At 41.9% G+C, this 20,004-nt stretch overlaps 1 protein-coding gene across 1 annotated transcript in view; it reads left to right on the top strand.

Moving 5' to 3' along the window:
* Nucleotides 1-20,004, top strand: part of SKAP2 (src kinase associated phosphoprotein 2) — a 109,285-nt gene that overhangs the window by 41,084 nt on the left and 48,197 nt on the right. The window contains exons 5-9 of the mRNA XM_083468498.1: nt 9,227-9,304; nt 11,022-11,105; nt 17,681-17,805; nt 18,711-18,774; nt 19,268-19,390. Of these exons, the coding sequence (XP_083324624.1) occupies nt 9,227-9,304; nt 11,022-11,105; nt 17,681-17,805; nt 18,711-18,774; nt 19,268-19,390 (474 nt within the window). The remainder of the gene's footprint in view (nt 1-9,226; nt 9,305-11,021; nt 11,106-17,680; nt 17,806-18,710; nt 18,775-19,267; nt 19,391-20,004) is intronic.

Genomic DNA, 20,004 nt, shown 5'->3' with positions numbered 1-20,004 from the left:
CAGCAAACTCTTCCGAGGAGAGAATGAAAGGCCAGGGGGTGGTCCAGAGCAGGTAATAGTCAGCTCTGTGTATCCAGGTGAGAAGGTTCATAGCTTCCAGACCTAAGCAATTACGGGGTAAGAATCCTCAGATAATTCAGCCAATAAAGGTGTTTAATGATAGTATGAACAGTTAGAGGTGGTGATTAATTAGCCTGGGCATTTTGGGCTGGCTAGTGTGCACACTGTACTACATACTGGCCATCAGCTGGTAGGCATGCAGTCTTGTAAAGGGCTTTCTGCTTTGACATTAGTCATATATCACTGCAGCTGTGCCCTTTGATTACTGGGAGGGCTTGTGGAGTGATTAATAGCCAGGATCAATGTTTCTGCCCAGCACATGACATTTGGTCACAGAGCAACCATATACTTATTCCCCCTTGGCACAACGCTTAGGAGAAATGAAGGATGAGACCTGCCAATTTATAGCTGAGGAGCTTCCAGTTTATAAAATGAGTCAACTTTGACTGTACAAGATTATTCCCCATTGAAATAATTAGTGCAGCATTAAACACAATTAGAGCCCAAACTATGGGAGCATGCTTGCTGAATCCAAGCCAGTTGACAGATGGTTAAAGCCTGATACTTGGCTGCCTGCAAGGTCCAAAGAGTTATTATTTTGCTGAGAAAATGAAAAAAAAAAGCCCAGAAAGAGTGGATGCTTTGTGTGGGGGATGGGGAATAGATAAATAATGCAAATGCATTTTGATCTTTGGGCAAAAAAATGAAGCATTTTGAGAGTTTAATAAAATGTACGGCGATATGGAGCAGCAAATTATAGCATAAACGACTCTGAAGGGTGATATTGCATATTGCAATATATAGTGGTATTCTCCTATTCAGTACAACGAAACTGCTGTCTTGTAAGTGGTCATCTAATCATGCCTTTAATTTTAGTGCTAGTTTCAAGAGCTCTGCATCCTGCTAGAATTTCCCTCCTTTGCCTCGAGAATGATGACTTTGCTTTAGTTCACTCAGTAAAAAAAACCCTCTTTGCTTAACTCTGAACGTGCAGTAATCGAGCCTTGGGGATTATTTTATTTTGATAATATATATGTTGCCCCTTTTAGAAAATCTGTTTGGCCTTTGTATGTTGTGTGAAAGGAAAGGAGGACTGTACAGTTGTACGCCTATTTTGAGTTAGGTAACTCTGTCCCCCCCCCTCATTTTCCATTCATAAAAATGGAATTCTGTCCTTTTAACCCAGGATTCTCTACCTTATGGCATCTTGCAGAGGTGGTAAGGGGGAAAGCACAAAAACCGCTTAGTCAGCCAGATTTTTTTCTTGATTGACAAAGGGAAAAGTGCTTATCAGGTCTCTTCTGAGGCCCTTTGGGGATCTGGGAAGCAAGGACTTCTCACACTGCTTGTTCTTCCTTCCTTTACTTATATTTATATATTGCCTTTCTTCCAAAGCACTTATGGCAGTTTTCAAATTCAAACAACAGCTTATAGTTTCATGCACATGAAACAAAAAGGGAAGAAGAGGTGTGGAACGAAGACAAAGCCAGCTAATTCAAGTGCCAACTTTTGCGTAAGAAGTTCTGACACTGAGGAAAAGAATACCTGACTACCAACCACTGAAATGGATATTAAATGGTTCTGTTTAGTGGGCACATATTCAGGGAAAGTTATACGTGGTTAAGGCTGCCATCCTACATATAGCTTACCTGGGAGTTAGTCCCACTGAAATCAGTAGACTTACTTCTGAGCAGTCTAAATAGTGAATAGTGTGCAATATGTGGTGCTTTGGGGTTTGAATCCCTGCTCAACCATGTTTGCATTTTTCATTCATTTTTCAATTTTATTTTTGACGCCAAGGTCATCGGTTTGATCGCCATGTGGGTGCATATGCATGCATTGCAGGGAGTTGGACTAGATCAGGGGTAGGCAACCTAAGGCCCGGGGGCCGGATCAGCCCCAATCGCTTTCTCAAGCCGGCCTGCGGATGGTCTGGGAATCAGCGTGTTTTTACATGAGTAGAATGTTTCCTTTTCTTTAAAATGCATCTCTGGGTTATTTGTGGGGCATAGGAATTCATTCATATATTTTTTCAAAATATAGTCCGGCCCACCACATGGTCTGAGGGACGGTGGACCAGCTCACAGCTGAAAAAGGTTGCTGACCCCTGGACTAGATGATCCATGGGGTCCCTTCCAACTCTATTTTTCTGCTGAGATATGATCATAAGATTGTGGCAGTTTGCTTCCAGAAGATGTTGCAATGGCCACCAACCTGGATGGCTATTTGCTGGGGGTCACAACTGGCCAGAGGGTTGCTGCACTCAGGTCCTGCTTTGGGGCACCCCATAGGCATGTGGTTAGCCACTGTGGGAACAGGATATTGGACTAGGACCAACAGGTGACTTCACTTCTGATCCTTATTAGAAGATTGAGAAAGTTTCAGGTGCATCAGGATGGCAAACATTGGTACAACAGTAGGACCTGGGGAAGCCCAGTTAATAATTGATGGCTTTGAAACCTTAGCAATATTCTTATTTGGTACTTAAATATAGTTATGTACCAAAAACTAGTGTACTGAAGAATATAAAAAACCTGCTTGCAATTAGTACCAAGTTCATACTTTGCTCAGAATGGGGATCCTGAGTATCTGTGCATATTAAACAAATATTTTTTGTTCCTTCTGCTTGCACAAGGGGAGAGGGGGGGGGATATAAAAATATATGCAGCATTTAGCAATCTCCCAGGAGCTGAAAAGGATGCTGATCTTTTCCATGCTGTTGGCACACGTAATGTTGTTAAATGTAGCCGGGATATTCAGCGTCCAGCATTCATTCTGCATATTTCTCTTGATACTAACTTGAGCAAGTTCTTCTAACGTGTAAACTGTTTGTTTTTCATGAAGGCTTTGGACATGGTTTCATGTGCTGGGTTCTGTTTCATATCCTTATCGCCATATGGAAACAGCGAACCAGAAGGGGGAAACATAGATGTTCCTGCTTCGGCATTTCTAATGGCCAGTTTTATTAGGAGAGGAGGAGGCAGGTGTGAATGCTTGTGTAACTTGGATGGACGAGGGGAAGAGATAAATTTCTAGAATAGCAGCCACCCTCAAACAATCCTTCAGATGGTGTTTTCCTCTTGCTTGCGGTTTGCCTCAGGATTTCAGCATTCTATTTTGTCACTTGGCTTGCTGGTGCTTGCTGCTCATTCCAGCTGTTTCCCCTCTTTCCGTCTTACAGCCAGGCCTTAAGCATGAACATCTGTCTGGTAGAGCTATGTAAAAACCCATAAGTCATCAGCAAGACTGAAACTCCCTTATATAGGAGTCATGTTAAAAGGAGATGGAACACACATTTTATGGGCACCTTATGTTTCTCCAAGTCACAGAATTAAACCTTGCTAGTCTTTTAACATTTTTCTTAATCTTTTACTTGTTGCTTGTATTCATGTGAAAATAGTAAAACTCTCTGTCTCTCTGTGTGTATATGTGTATGTATGTACTATATATCTTGGAAAGTTGTCTGTTTGCTATGCTTTTGGACACTTCTTCAGATAGTGTAACTAAATTTCACGCGATGGCTCCTGAGAGCAAGGAGCAGGTTTTCATCTGTGTTTGGTTACTATTGGGGGCCATTTTTTTGGGGGGGTGTTTCTTAGAATTCCTGAGGAATGCCAGGTACAAGGCTGCTCAAATAACATACAATTGCTGTGCGGGCCACACTTTGTTTGTCAGTTGCTTCCACTTCCTTAACAGTGCCCATATTAGAGTTGAGGTCATTTGTGGAAATGGTGGGATATTTTGGGTGAAACAAGAGAATCTTCTAGAACAGGGGTGAGGTGGCCAATCTGTGGCCCTCCCAGATGTTGTTGGAATACAGGTCTGACTGACTGTTCTGGCTGAGGCTGATGGGAGTTGGAGGCCATAACATTAGCCATCCCACAGATTAGCCATCCCTGTTAGGATAATTAGCAATCTGAGGTACCTCAGGTATTTGTCTCAGGATTTCAGCATTCTCCTTTGTTGCTCTGCTCCGCTTTTCTGTTCTATCATTGTGGCAGAGCCCATAGTGTCTCATGAGGTCGTGAATGGCAGTGGTGTTCCTGCTGCAAGGAGCTGTGAGTACATCTTCGCCTCACTGCGTGAGCTGCTTCTGGTTGTAATCTGGCCAGAAATTGGGAGAGAGAATTGTGTAAAAATGTGAAGGGGGGGGAGAAAGAAGCCCACAAAAAAACCCCAAACACCGCAACAGCAATATTTATAGATCTGTAATGATGATAAACTTTGCTTTTACTCGCCCCTACCCTATCCACGTCATGCAACGAAGTTCTTTTCAAAAACCAAGGAAAAGAACTCTAGGTTTCAGAGGAGGGTTAAGACTCGCTGGTGTGTAACTTCGTGATGTAGGCAGCTCCAATGGCTGCCTGCCCTCGGTCTTGTGTGCTCATCTCACCTATGCCGATCTCTGTAGCCCAAACGAAAGCACATCAGGATAGCAGAGGGTTGGTGTGCTGACTGGCCACTCTTCCAACCGTGAACATCCACATGAGATGTTCCACACCTGCAGAGGAGGAAGGTTAGTGCTGGAGAGTTTGGATTTGATATCCCACTTTATCACTACCCAAAGGAGTCTCAAAGCAGCTAACATTCACCTTTCCCTTCTTCCCCCACAACAAACACTCTGTGAGGTGAGTGGGGCTGAGAGACTTCAGAGAAGTGTGACTAGCCCAAGGTCACCCAGCAGCTGCACGTGGAGGAGCGGAGACGCGAACCCGGTTCCCCAGATTACGAATCTACCGCTCTTAACCACTACACCACACTGGCTCTTCCCTTGGAGGACCAAGGGAAAGTGTACAAGCATGGAAGCTCATTTGTAAGCAAGCGCTATACAGTATGTGAGACTGTGGAATGTGTTCGCTGCACCTTGGTGCCTTAACATACAATCCCCATGCTTTGCAAGTACTTAAAGCAGTGTTTCTCAAACTTTGGTCCCCAGCTGTTGTTGGCCTACATTACCCCATCATCCCTGAGCACCGGTCCTGCTAGCAAGGGATGATGGGAGTTGTAGTCCACTGACAGTTGGGGACCCAAGTTTGAGAAACACTGACCTAATGTGTTTGCTTTAATCTGACATGGTTTTCGATGCATGAATTTTTATTTTGCAGGAGTTCTTGGTTTGCTTCCTTTTTGTGGCAGTTTGCAGCCTCTCTCCTTAGGGTCCATCCTCAGCTCAGGAGTTTATGCTGTTTTGTTTTACAGGGCGATCTTTAATCTAGAACAAGTGCCATTATCTTGAAATAACTTTTGCCATGCCAGGTTTCTCAAGGAAAAGAAGTAGGTCAAATGTTCCAGGCATCATTTGCATGAATTCTGTTGATGGCAAACTTGAAGGACTTTAGTTTAATTTTGGTGGTTGTTCTTTTCTTTTTAAGGTTGTCCCTCAATAGAATCATAGAATTGCCAAGTTGGAAGGCACCCCAAGGGTCATCTAGTCCAACCCCCTGACATGCATAGTTAGAAAGTTTTTTACATGCCGTAAACCAGTCATCTATGTGTTGCCCTCCAGATAACTCCCATTACCTCCAAGTGGAATGGCTAGAGAGGTTGGGATTGATGAGTGTTCACCTGGAGACCCATCTCTAATATGAAGTATTTGCTTTGGTTAAAAAAAAGAAAAAAGAAGCAGCAGCAAAATCTTCCTATGACTTAAGCAGTTTCGCATCTTTCCAGTTTAAAGAAGAAATGTCCACGAGGGCTAGAAAAAGATTCAGTGGTAAGGTGGTTACTGTAACTGGTGATGTGGGAGCAGGCCATGTCACTTGAAGTTAAGACCCTTTGAAAACATTTGATTTCTGGATGTTGCCTTCTGGCTCGCTAAGAAAAATCCCCGTGTTTGCAGAGATTATCCTGACAGTAGTAAGCTTTTGTCAGTTGTCAAGTCATGTTTAGCATGTGGAGATGTATTAATCTGACACAGCTACCATTGTAAGTGGCTGAAATAAATAGAGGGCTCAAACAGATGAAGAGGGATTAACTGTGTAGATGGAGCAAACTCTTCAATCACTAAACCAGTGATTTTACAAAGGATTAGCTTGCTTCTACAAATATTGATTACTGATTTGCTTCTCAAAATGAAGACGGCATCCCTTGTGCTGTGTATAGTGTGCCTTGTGAAGCAAACATCGTTCATATTAATGAGTTTGTCGTGGGTATTATAGGAGCTTACAGACATATTATTTTTTCATCCTCTAGCCATGCTAGATTTAAGATTGTCAGCTGCTACAAGTCCCCCTTTTGATCTTAGAGGTGTCATATTTATTTTCAACTAAAGTTAGCATATGGGCTACACAGTCCAGATAAAACACTGCCATGCACTTTCGCCCCAGAATCAACCATTTTAAAGTAGCATGGCAAATGAGTATATATTTAAGAAGGGGAAAATGGACTCCTATAAGATTTAGCCGTCGGACATCACGTGTTTTAATAGCTCTGTGTGTGGAATGCTCTCCCCAGGGAGGCTCGCCTGGGCCCTTCATTAAACATCTTTAGGCGTCAGGCAAAAAAATAAAATAAAAATCTTCAACCAGGTCTTTGGCTGATTAATATTCTATGTCCTTTTAAATGTGTCATCGGAGGGGGGCGGCGTTATTGACTTCTTCTGTTCTTGTTTTTATTATGTATTTTGTATGTTTATGCTGTGACTTGCCCTGAGCCTTCAGAAAGTATTGTAGTACAGTCATACCTTGGGATAAATACGCTTCGGGATGAATATTTTCGGGTTGCGCTCTGCGGCAACCCGTAAGTAACAGAGCGTGTTACTTCCGGGTTTTGCCGTGTGCGCATGCGCAGGTGCTCAAAATGATGTCACGCGCGTGCGCAGAAACACCAAAATGCGACATGCGTGGAGGCGCAGACACGGGTTACATTTGCTTTGGGATGTGAACAGGGCTCCGGAACGGATCCCGTTCGCATCCCGAGGTACCACTGTATGTCACAAAAGCTGCAAATGGGAAACGGGAAAAACACAATCCTTGCTTATTTCCCTTTCTTTACAGTACATTTGATGAAGGAAGACTTATTTTGCTTTCATTTGATCCTCATTTAAACAAGGAGAGAGCCCACGACCAGCCTTTAAAAGAGCAGGAGGAGTCATATGCTGATGAAAGTAATCTCAGACCAGACAGTTTTTGCTACCTGACGGGTAGGGATGAAGGAGAAATTTACCGTTCTCATTTGCAGGGTGAAATGGCTGCTGAGTGATACTGATGACTCTGTGACTTATAAGGTGGCTCTCTATGCCCTGGCAGCTAGGAAGATTAGGAGGAAAGAACTGGATGGACTAGTGGTCAGTTGCAAAAGAGGCTCTGAGATCTAACTCACACATTTTATTTGAGAATTACTTCCTATTCTGGGTAACAATAAATTTTGGTTGATTTGATCATGGTTTTACTGCAAATGTAGTGACTGCTGCCCCCCCTTCCTTCTTTGGATGTTGCAGTGGCCTTGGGCTAGCACAAAAAATAAAAATGCAACTGGTCATTTGACTACTTATGTGCGTAGCCACTAGGAAAAACTTAGCCACTTGTGAAACCCTGTCAAAATAAATAGTGCATTACCAATACAGATATGAAACTTTATTGTTATTGGCAGTATTAAGCAAAAAGGTGTTGATGGTTCATAACTGTGGGAAGTTATTCAACTTGTGCCTCATAGCAGAAGGGGGGAAATATTGCACTTTTTCATTGGGGGGGGGTTAAGGAAAGAAGATATGAAAGGTAATGTATTATGGCAGTACCAGCTTGAATATATGGCTAGCCTGCTATAGCAGCACTGCTACAATGCCTTGGAAACAAGAAGCCATGAGGTTTGATTTAAGCAGATTGTGCAAAGAAGTCCTTGCTCTCTTTGCCAGATGACATAACCAGAGACTCCCCAGTCTTTTCCATGTTGATGATGAAATTTCTCTCCAGTAACCCAAAAGCATGCAGACAATGCTGTGAATGACATGATTGCCTAGAGTGTCATGCTGGGAAATGATTATTCATGTTGCCCAATGCCAACCTGGATCTGGATGCCAAGAGCTCTTGGTGATCATTGTAATTTGCTGACAGTTGGGTAATTGCCTGCTTTGCAGTTCCACTTCCATCTGATCCTTTAAAATCCATGCAATGCCTCTCTTAACTACTGCGATGTAGAAAAAGGAGCATATGGGAACTAAAGGGAGAAAATTAATTACTGTTTAATTATTTGCAGTATTTGTTGAAGTGTAGCAAAGAGGCAACCAATGGTAAAATGGTAAAGCTTTTAAAAAAAATATGAGGGGAAATGTTTGCTTTCAAGAGTTCTGTCTCAATTCTGCTGACTACTGGAGCACCCTAGTGGTATAAATTGACAACTGGCAGGTGTCCATCAATGCCTGGTATAGGAAAGATGATTTTAAGTACTAATAAAAGATGTCAAGAATAATTCATAGTGTATGTTATCTTAAATCTTAAGGTGTAATTAACGTTACTGATGTAACAAATCTTCAAAGGACTATTATTTAGAACTGTCACAATGGGAAAAATTCGGTGTCAATTAATTGATTGCTTAAATCTTCCCTAATTTGGTGCTATTCATAAGCTATTTTTTTCATTCCTTTTAAAATATTTTTTTTCTAAAATAATGCCGAGTGAAAACACTCTATGAAAGGATGTTTTACGTATTTTTTCTGTAGCAAGAAAAATGCCAGCTGTCTCTAAAATTAAACATCAGTATAGGATGCCCCCCAGTTGTTGATAAGACTTGGGGATGTGCTTAATTTTATATTTGTGGACCTTGGTTGTAATAAAAGACAGGCATGCTCAGATGCACTCTTTACTTCACCAATCTGTGTAGTAACTAGTATCTGTTCTAGGCTATTTTTGGAACTGGTGTTATGAATGCTGTCTCCTGCAATTGCACTGCTGCTTGAGGAAAGTAGAGGGCTCCTAACCAAGTCTCTCTCCTCCTAAAACACAGGAAATTACTCCTAAGCCACAGAAGGAGGGCTGCCTGGAAGAGGGAATGGAATACAACAATTTCACACTTATAAGCCCCACCATCTTGGCTTAAAAGTGGGGCTGATCCATGTCTACAAATATACTGAACATTCACTAATAACTAGTGATTATATATCCCCCCGTTTGATAACGATTTGCCAATGCTTTTAAAAAATACTACCCCCTCCTTTTTCTCTTTTTTTCAGGGAATCAATTCCTCCCAGTTGCAGCGCAAGACCTTCAGTGTGTTTTAAAATCCGGGTACCTGGAAAAACGCAGAAAAGGTAATCAGCTTTGGAAAAGTTAAATTATGGCTTCTCTCTCCCGCTCCCCATTGCAACTGCTGTCACTAGTAGCACAGGTGGGAAGAACTCTTAGCTAGTGGAATAGCAAGAAGTATTCAGAAGACTAAAACCACGAGATGAGTGGCTTTCTTTGGAGAGTCCTGAAAAGTGTGTGGCTATTTTTGAGGTTGCTATAAAGAGACCTTTAAAAATGGGTGGAATTTGATGAACAGCATGAAGACGTGGGGCACTGCAGTCAACATGGGACTGAATGTGCTGTTTTGGATCATTGCAATCCTGTTACAATGTTTAAAAACCTCTCTTTCCTTCTCCCTTTTCCCACAGCTCATGACTTTCAAGAACTAGCATGGGCTGTGAAGTCTTACAGTGAGGGCGGGGGCGGGATGCCAGGTCACAGTGAGAATTTTAGCCAGTCCTAAGAGATTCCTGGACGCGGGTGGCGCTGTGTGTTAAACCACAGAGCCTAGGACTTGCCGATCAGAAGGTCAGCGGTTTAAATCCCAGCAATGGGGTGAGCTCCCGTTGCTCGGTCCTTGCTCCTGCCAACCTAGCAGTTCGAAAGCACGTCAAAGTGCAAGTAGATAAATAGGTACCGCTCCGGCGGGAAGGTAAATGGCGTTTCCTTGCACTGCTCTGGTTCGCCAGAAGCGGCTTAGTCATGCTGGCCACATGACCCGGAAGCTGTATGCCGGCTCCCTCGGCCAGTAAAGCGAGATGAGCCCCGCAACCCCAGAGTCGGTCACAACTGGACCTAATGGTCAGGGGTCCCTTTACCTTTACCTTTTAAGAGATTCCTATGCTCTTCCCCATAGAAGCCAACTCCTAGGGGCCAAGGATGGGCATTGCCATTCAAATGGTGTGTGTGTGTGCCATGTCAGTTATGCAGGGCGGGGCCTACCTGAAGAAACACAATTATATATTGTAAGAATTACATTCCCTGTTGTAGCTAGACTAACTCCCAAATTCAGCAGGTATTTCTAAACGCCTTGAAGTGCAGAGAGGATCAAGCATAATTCTGTAGATTGAACTGCTGGATGCAATTCTTTTGAGAAAAGAGTCCTATGGATTTTAAGACCTTACAAGCTGCAGAAGTAAAATTTAAGTTGGAAATGATATGAAGATGTGCAAATTTGTGTAACCTGCCTCTTCAAATTTTAGACTTCTGAAGGGGATGCATTGTAGTCCCTCCATCATGCAAGATTGTTGTAAAGCAAGACTGAGCTGGGCCAGTGTTTAAGGATCAAGAAAAGTTTGGTGGGATGTACTTGGAACTGTTAACTCAGTATGCTGGAAGTTGAAAAATAGCTAGTCTTTCCTTGTCTAAAGTTTTGCCATTCTTCAACCACCTACTGATACTTCAAGGAAAGGGGGAAAGTCCTAGGAAAATCTCTCTCTCTCTCTCTCTCTCTCTCTCTCTCCTCTCCCCCGCCCCCACAAACACAAAAATCATACTAGCACATATACTTGCCTATATACCCTTATTTTGACTAACAAAAAATACAGTAGAAATAATAAAGCCTATATTACTGTTTATTTACACTGCTTAAAGTTTTTTGTTCCAACATTATATTTCTGCTTTTTAATTGAGAAGTCAGTTCCATCCTTAAAAAAGAAAATCTGTAATGGAAACATTTATGAAGTGTGTTACTGAATTTTGTGTAGAATGCCCATCTAATATAGATTGTGTTAATTGCAGACCACAGCTTTCTTGGCTTTGAGTGGCAAAAGCGGTGGTGTGCTCTGACTCCAACAGTCTTCTACTATTATGGAAGTGAGAAAGGTATTGTAAAAATTTGTGGTTTATCTTAGAAACCAGTGCAATGCGGTTGACTGTTTGCAGACCTCTAGGGTCGCCCTGTTGTTTTGAGGCATTCCGGATTCCCGTGCAACATTCATGGCCTTTGTATAATGGTCTCTCTGTTTCCAGATGGCGTGAATGTACTGTATCTGCTATATGTTGTCTTATCTCTTCTGTTCTTTCCTTTGGAATTTCAGATAGGTCCTTCCCCCCCAAAAAAACTTTGATCAGTTTTCAAGATGCCTTAGCATTATCCCCACTTAGTTTCCTTTGTTGTTTCTTCTTCTCTCCTCCCCTCCGTAAGTGGTTTTGAAGTTTCGTACCTGTTTACCATCTTCTTGTCTCAATTTAGTTCCAGATGGAATTAATGACAATCTTGAATTTGCAAGGCAGAACAGTTTGCATTGTGGGAACACCTCTATACTTAGGATGTATTTCATTCCATGTTAAAATTGCTGTTTATTATATAACCCCTTCCAAAAGTGGTTTGTCCTATAATTGTGAAATTTGGTAGAGAAGATCTCTTGGGTGAGGGGCAGATGTTTTCTGAATTTCAGAGAAGTCGGATGAAAGATGGTTGGTTGCAGTAGTTAAAAAACTGGAGGCAGTTCTTATTTATGAGTTGGCACGTGCACATTGGCAACTTCCACAAAAGTGAGCAGTGCCCATTGTGCCATCTAGTGCTCCCTGGTTCTCTTCCAAGTACTTCAGTCTCTTGCAATTCCTCCTGCATCTCACTATTTCCTTTCTTAATAACTAATAATGGCAGCCAGGAGCCACCTGCCTCCATTGTAGCCTGTTGCCAGCATTTTCTTGCTGGCTTTATCTGTGGTTTTCACATGTGCAAAATAGCCAGCGTGCCCAGGAACTGCCACCCCACTGCGTTGAGCATACAGTGGTACCTCGGGTTACATACGCTTCAGGTTACATACGCTTCAGGTTACAGACTCCGCTAACCCAGAAATAGTACCTCGGGTTAAGAACTTTGCTTCAGGATGAGAACAGAAATTGTGCTCCGGCAGCGCGGCAGCAGCAGGAGGCCCCATTAGCTAAAGTGGTGCTTCAGCTTAAGAACAGTTTCAGGTTAAGAACGGACCTCTGGAACTAATTAAGTACTTAACCCGAGGCACTACTGTACTTGGTACACATGTTGTTGAAATTATTGGGGAGTGTGCCTCCAAATGGTTTTTGCTTGAAACCCAAGAAGTTACTTGTACACCAAGACACACTATACAAAAGTTTGAGGGAGAGAGAGACTCTTCATAGATATGCCATGAGGTGTGCTGCAAAATTAAGGCCACCCCGAAAGCTGACATTAGTATGCACACCAATACATTCTGCTTCTAAATTGCTACAAAATTCTGAGAATGGGCATGTTTGCTTATAGCTGTGCGAGAGGCTTACTGTAGTTATATACCCACGGTGGACTGATATACGCAGCAAACTAAACATACATGGGAAAGGAGGGTTGTCTTCTAGGAGTTCAGTTGTGTATTTAGACATAGACTTGATGAAGGGGACACCTCCAGAAATGTGTGTGCGTGCATCTGTGTGTGTGCAGTGTAAACATCAAATTAATTAATATTAAAGGCCAGCTGTTCCTTTTCTGAGATGTTTGCTATGCTAACACTCTTTGTGTCTCTTGTGCAGAAGTCTTGTTCAGGAAATACCAAATCTGGCACTTGGCAAACATCCTTTAGCTCAAGGATGTTTTTTAACAACTGCAGTAGCACTAATTGCAGAAGCACTGTCTGAGCAGACAGTTTAGATTGTGAAGTTAAGGAAATCTGTTTTTTAACAATCATACATGGCAGAGAACTCATATTATTTAGGCATGACCTGTAGATCTGTCCTCCTCATTGAGGTTGCCTTGTGACATAAGCAGAGTTCAAGTAAGACTAAAGAAAAGCAATTAAGAAGGCTCAAACTAGTGACTGATGCTACCGTGAAAAGTGAAAGACATTCCCTTGTTTCAGCACAGGTCCATTTCCCTTCTATCTACAGCAGGTGTTTCGGAGAATGCCCTTACAGTACTGCCTGTTAAAAAATGTTTAGGGCTACATTCAGAGGCAGAAAAATAAATTTGATTCATAATTATAGCATCGGAGTTTCCCTTGAGGTAGAAAAGAACCCAGATCTACTGAACTTTTTATTACAGAAAATGGTTAACTGCTTTTTGAATTTCTAATGATTCTCGGCTGAATTGGAACTACTTGCAGCTTGAAGATGAATCTTTACTAGGATTCCACTGTGAGTCTTATTAGGAAGGCAGTATGATTGCAAAATTTGTTTTCAAAGGCCATTGCAAGAATGTTAGCAGCACCATTTAATTCTGTTGTTTACAAGTAATTATTGTTATAGCTGCTGGCTGGCCATACGTTTTGTTGTTAATGGTCCAGATTGACTAGTAGATGTTTTGTCAACGGAGCTAATAGTTAGGAAATACAGTGGTACCTCGGGTTAAGTACTTAATTCGTTCCAGAGGTCCGTTCTTAACCTGAAACTGTTCTTAAGCTGAAGCACCACTTTAGCTAATGGGGCCTCCTGCTGCTGCTGCGCCGCCAGAGCACGATTTCTGTTCTTATCCTGAAGCAAAGTTCTTAACCTGAAGCACTATTTCTGGGTTAGCGGAGTCTGTAACCTGAAGCGTATGTAACCTGAAGCATATGTAACCCAAGGTACCACTGTAGTTCAAGGTGTCTCTCGAATTTCTTGAAAGGGAGAGGCTTCCAGGGTTTGGAAGGTGACAGCTAGGGCTGGGCAATATCTGGTTTTCAACATCTCAATATATCAACAGCTAAACATCGTGATAAACTGATATATCTCAGTGTCTGCAATAAGAATGGAGCTATGGAGAGGCACCTGCTAATTTTGTGGTTTTTTCTGCATTGTGATTTTTGGATAGCGCATGCACACACATCATGATTTGTGACATATTGCCAGGTCAAAAATTATGAAACCGATATCACTATATGGACTTCAAACTGGTTTTGGATGATATAGCACCCAGCCCTGTGACGGATCTCACCTCCATCTATGTGTGAGTGAAGAAACAGCAATTTTGAGCAAAGACACACACACAGAGGAGAGAAAGCATATTTGCATGCAAACTCTTGCTGTATCAGCCCTCTGCAAAATATAATTAAATTATATCCATTGGAAAGGAAAAGAGCCCTTTCCTGAACGTTTTCCAGGCATGCCATGAAGGTTTTGTAGATAATAATTGCTTTGAGTTTTGCTTCATGTCCAATGTATTATCAATGAACTTTAGGGACGTGGGTGGCGCTGTGGTCTAAACCACTGAGCCTCTTGGGCTTGCCGATCAGAAGGTCGGCGGTTTGAATCCCTGCAATGGGGTGAACTCCCGCTGCTCTGTCCCAGCTCCTGCCAACCTAGCAGTTCGAAAGCATACCAGTGCAAGTAGATAAATAGGTACCATTGTGGTGGGAAGGTAAACAGTGTTTCCGTGCGCTCTGGTTCCATTTTGGTGTTCTGTTGCGCCAGAAGCGGTTTAGTCATGCTGGCTACAATACCGGAAAGCTGTCTGTGGACAAACATCAGCTCCCTCAGCCTAAAAGCGAGATCAGCGCAACAACCCCATTGTCACCTTTGACTGGACTTAACCATCCAGGGGTCCTTTACCTTTTTACCCATCAATGAACTTCTGTAAGAAGGCTGAGCATGCTTTGTATGTGAATACCGTTGCCAGTAAATCAAGCTTAGCTCTATCGGATGCTTGCCAGTAGATGCTCTTACCTTAAGGACAAAACAGCTGTTTCTGGTAGTAGGCAGCACCATTTACATCTGAGGAAATGTAAGAGAAGTCACAGGGCAACTTCCCTCATTCCTTCCAGCTTCTTGTACTTGTAGGTATTTGGGGTGACTCTGAGCATGTTTGTATTCCTTAGCCACCCAGTCTGGTAGCCACTGGTGACCCTGTCACTTTGTCTAACCCTCTTTGTGTTTAGTTTACTTGGAATTTAGCTATGCAGTTTACCCTAGTGACACCCCTTGGCTACACACAACATGGTTTTGATTGTGCGAAAAAAAACCTATTGACAACTTTTTAAAAAATTGCTGCCTATTTTGCTAAATGATTCTTAGTTCTTGCAAGAGGAGATATATATATAGCAGGCCCTGGTTTACTTTCTCACGTTATATTAATGGCACCCCAGGTTATCATTTCTAGAAATGGTATGGTCAACTCTTCGGCCTTCCTCTGTTGTGAAGAGCTGTCCTGTATATCCGTTCACCTCCTAAGCAGCAAAATTCTTTCCCGGCTACCTTAGTCTGAGATATAATCTGTAATCCTCCCTCTGATACAGACCTGCGGTGCCACATTTGCTACTTCTTCAATCTGTACACTTTACTAGTTCAGTTACGCCTTAGGCTGATAATAATCTCCACTAACAGACTTTGGATTCTATGCTCAACGCAAATTATTCAAGTCAAGAATATAGGCACTCTTTCGCCTATATCATTGACCATTTTGCGGTTTTATTCTGAAATAGATACGTGAGCATTTGCAGAATATGCATGCATGAGTGGCAATTGGGAGCTTTGTAAGACTTTGCACATTTTCAAAGGTATGATCAGAACCCTCATAAGAGGTCTAGAAATGTGCTGATTTTAAAGAAAAGGGGGATATTGAGGATTTGGCACCAGGCATTAGGTCTCATGGAAACTTGCTGGTGAATTACAGCAAAAGAACAGTTCTAACTATTCCTCTAGTCAATTGGAGCTAGTACAACATGGGCATGCCACAAGTTTAATGGAGATTATTTATTTCCTGATGCATGTTAAAATGTTTTGATTTGATTATTTAGACCCAGGAATGGTTTGCATGGTGTTGTTGCAAAATGCAGGACAGTTAGCTTATGTATATTGGTTATTATTATTATTATTATTATTATTATTATTATTATTATTTTCTACCCCGCCCATCTGGCTGGGTTTCCCCAGCCACTCTGGGTGGCTTCCAACAAAAGATTAAAAATACATTAAAACATCAGTCATTAAAAACTTCCCTAAACAGGGCTGCCTTCAGATGTCTTCTAAATGTTGTATAGTTGTTTATTTCTTTGACATCTGATGGGAGGGCATTCCACAGGGCGGGTGCCACTACCGAGAAGGCCCTCTGCCTGGGTCCCTGTAACCTCACTTCTCGCAGTGAGGGAACCGCCAGAAGGCCCTTGGTGCTGGACCTCAGTGTCTGGGCTGAACGATGGGGAAGGAGAGGCTCCTTCAGGTATACTGGGCTGAGGCCGTTTAGGGCTTTAAAGGTCAGCACCAACACTTTTAATTGTGCTCGGAAACGTACTGGTTCACTCATTGACCTGGTTAGTATTGTAGCGCTAAGCCAATCCATGACTTAGTGCAAATGCAGAGGTTCCCAGAGAGATCCCTGTTGCATTGCTCCTCCCTTGGTCCTGCTGCTGCAGGGCTGCTCTGAGCTCAGCGATGGTTTGGTTTGAAAAGCCACAAGTGGTAAGCCATAGAACAAATGTTGGCCAGAGCTCATGGTTTGTCTAGAGCAGGACAAACCGCAAGCTTAGGTGGGTTTGGACAATGTGCTAAACCATGGCCTGGTTTACCTCATAGGAGTGCAATGTGGCTTCACTCTCGTTAGCAGCTTGCGTGTTTGTGCTAAGCCATGGTTTGGCTTAGAATAATGTGCACGATGCTTCTTTGTTTCTTCCCAGTGTACTTTGCACGTGTAGGCCCTGAACATTATACTGATAGATATTCAAATTTGTGAGAGCTTTCTCGGAAGTTTCCTAGCTTGCTTTGCTTTTATCGAAATAGCAGGGTGGTCAGTATATTTCAACCCTGTTTAGTGTTCACCCTTTTCCCCAGACCATAGCTTAATATGTTAAGAAGGCTATGCAAAGAGGTCTCCAAAGCAATTTTCTGTTTGTCCTGAGGGTACCTTTATCTTGAAATGGTTGTGTATGCTGCTACTTGGCTTTTGGGGTGTTTCAGAAGAAGTCAGAATAAGCTGAGCATTTTGTAGGCTCCTTTAGATTCCTTCACATTGGTCAGTAGGTGAAGAACCCCCTTTTACAGATGTTGTTAACAGCCTCTGAAGTTCACTTCTTCTTTTTTGAGATGCAATAGTGGGGCAGATGTACCAAGGAGATCAGTAAGTTCTTCTTCACTGGACAGATTTTTCCAGTGGCTACTGAACCAGAAAGAGACACTGATTTATGATGCACTTGTCTTGCAAGTTCCATGTTCCAGTTCTTGGTTCTCCCTGGGTACAGAAATCATTGCATGTACTTCTCACTAAATGTGACCATCTGTAAGCATTATCCTGGGGGATTCTGTAGGCAGCTTTCATAAAAATGTGCTTTGTTTGTACCTTCTCTTTAAAGGAGAGGCTTTTCTTTTTTTTAATCACTCATAGCATCACCTAAACCATTCGGCTAATAACGTCTAACCTATTCTCTCGAATATTCATGAAATGGAAAACAAAATCTGAATAAATGATAACCTGCCGTGCCATTCACGTTCAGCGTTGCAAATGAAGTTCTATCTTTGCTTTTTATCTACGACAGACAAACAACAGAAAGGTGAATTTGCTATAGATGGCTACACCGTCAGAATGAATAATACCCTTCGGAAGGATGGAAAGAAAGATTGCTGTTTTGAAATCGCTGCTCCTGATAAACGCATTTATCAGGTTGGACTTCTTATGTCATCTTGAAATTAAATTGATAAAAACTGTTACTGTTCCAGTTATGAAGACATTAACGTTTCAATAAAACAACTCCTGACATGTTCAAGAAAAAGTAACTCTTGATTTGCTTACCTTGTACATTCATTCATGTATATATGTATATGAATAGATTAAACATTATACTATCTTTTTGGATAAGAACAACCAATATACCATTTTTATCTGCTGTTCTATTTCACAGCTTATATTTAAATATCTATTATCTAATAGGTCTGCTCTTGGATGAATAATAATGTGTGTGTGTGTGTGTGTGTGTATATATAAAATATCTAAACCCCAAATGTTAAACATATCTTGTATTGCTTAGAGGACAGGGAAGGAAATCTAAGTTAAAGGCACATATCAGCTATGTGATTCAAGATCTATCAGCTAGGCATCAGTGTGGAATGTAAGTTTAATAAGTTTTAAATATCTGAGATTGCAGTTGAAAGCCAGTTAATTAAGTTGTCAGGTACTGTGTTGGAATCTGACAAGAACATTTTTAAGAAAACTGTACCCAGCAGTCTAAAGAAATTCATGGGTGTCTTCTAATTGTCAAGGGCGAATTTTGTTCATCAGTCCTGCTTTTGACATTGATGAAGAGAAGCAGCTTTTTTTTCTGCACAGCTGCCAGCTGCTGATCAGAGTTCCAAATCCATCATCCTCTGCTTCAATTACGTAAATTTGTCAAAATTAACTGTACATTATAAGAAGCATCCTTGCAAGAAAAGTACCAGAAGACATGTAAAGAATTGCTAATGGTGCCTTGAAGAAGTGACAAGAATGTTACTTTCTTTTCATTCCTGATACCGTGCTGGCTGTATTTTTATGCTCATGATTCCTACTAGTAAAATCAACTTTTTGAACAGTTTACAGCTGCTACTTCCAAGGAAGCTGTGGAATGGGTGCGGACGTTGAGACACGCAATACGAGGTAAGCCAGTTGTTGAAAAGAGCCTTTGTTTTACAGTGCATGTTGGAATTCCAATCCTTATCTCTTTCTAATAGATTTTCTGTTTATTGATCTTGGCATTTCATTGTGGCCATTTTGTGTAACACGTTTCCTGATTTCAGCTTTCTGTGTGAGTGTGAATAAGGAATCCTTTGCGCACTTGGGTATAAGTTCTTCTAGACTCGGCTAGACTTGCTTCCAAAGAAATATACATAGTAATAAGCTGAGGACATGCTACTTAGTTAAATTCCACTGAAATACAGATGTGCCTGTTTTTATTCAGCTGGTGCTAGCTAAATGAAAACAGTCACACCTGTATTTCAGAGGCATCTCTTAATAAGCTAGAACTGGGGCATTGAATTTGCTTGGATTTAAAATGGAAGCGTCAGAATTATTTTGCTTTTCTTTCGCATTCCTTATGGCAGTGTTCACTGGGTGGGTACCTGTTGAATAGCTTTTGCATTCTTCTGAACAGACATGGGATCTGAAGATATTCTTGAGGAAGATGAAGAAGAATATGATGACATTGAGGAAAGTGGTGTTCCTTCTCAGCAACCAAGCACAGAGGCATTCGATGATATTTATGAAGAACTTCCAGGTATTGGGATGGGGAGAGCCTGGGTTGCGTAGTGGAGATGCTGTGTACAGCTCTGAAGGGACAGAAGGGGTTGGTGGAAAGAATTAATTCCAGCAGATAGTTCTTGGCTATGGCAGACCTGAACCAAGCTCAACTGTCTGGTCTTAGGTGAGTCATAGTGTGTCAGCCTCAGTTCCACATGGTCTTCCATGATTAATGCCAGACGCTTGTGGTATTTAAAGAAGTGTGGTGGGGTTGTTTTTTACTAGGTTTAAAAAAATAACTATTCACTTTGGGCTAATAAGGGCATTGAAACTAGACAGGAATTGTAGAAATGGTCTCTTGAGATTATTGGCTCATTAGCATCATCTCTGCTACATAATTTTTTAATTAAAACGTTGACGTGCCTTACAGCTTTGTCTCACCAATGCAGTCACTCATTCCTCCCCACTTTATTCGCTGTGTCACTTGCATTAACCATTTTTCTTCACACTCTCTGTTTTTATCAGTATGTTCTCTCATACTATGATCTCATAATCCCTGCATATAAGCACAAGATGTGTGTGTGTGTTGGTTTGATTTCTGGGGTTGTGGAGAGGAACTGTCAACAAAGGTACTTGGGGGGTTTGGCTTGA

This window comes from Podarcis liolepis (assembly GCF_965112155.1).
Source record: "Podarcis liolepis genome assembly, chromosome: 12".
Classification (NCBI taxonomy): domain Eukaryota; kingdom Metazoa; phylum Chordata; class Lepidosauria; order Squamata; family Lacertidae; genus Podarcis; species Podarcis liolepis.
This window is presented reverse-complemented; position numbering and strand designations above follow the sequence as displayed.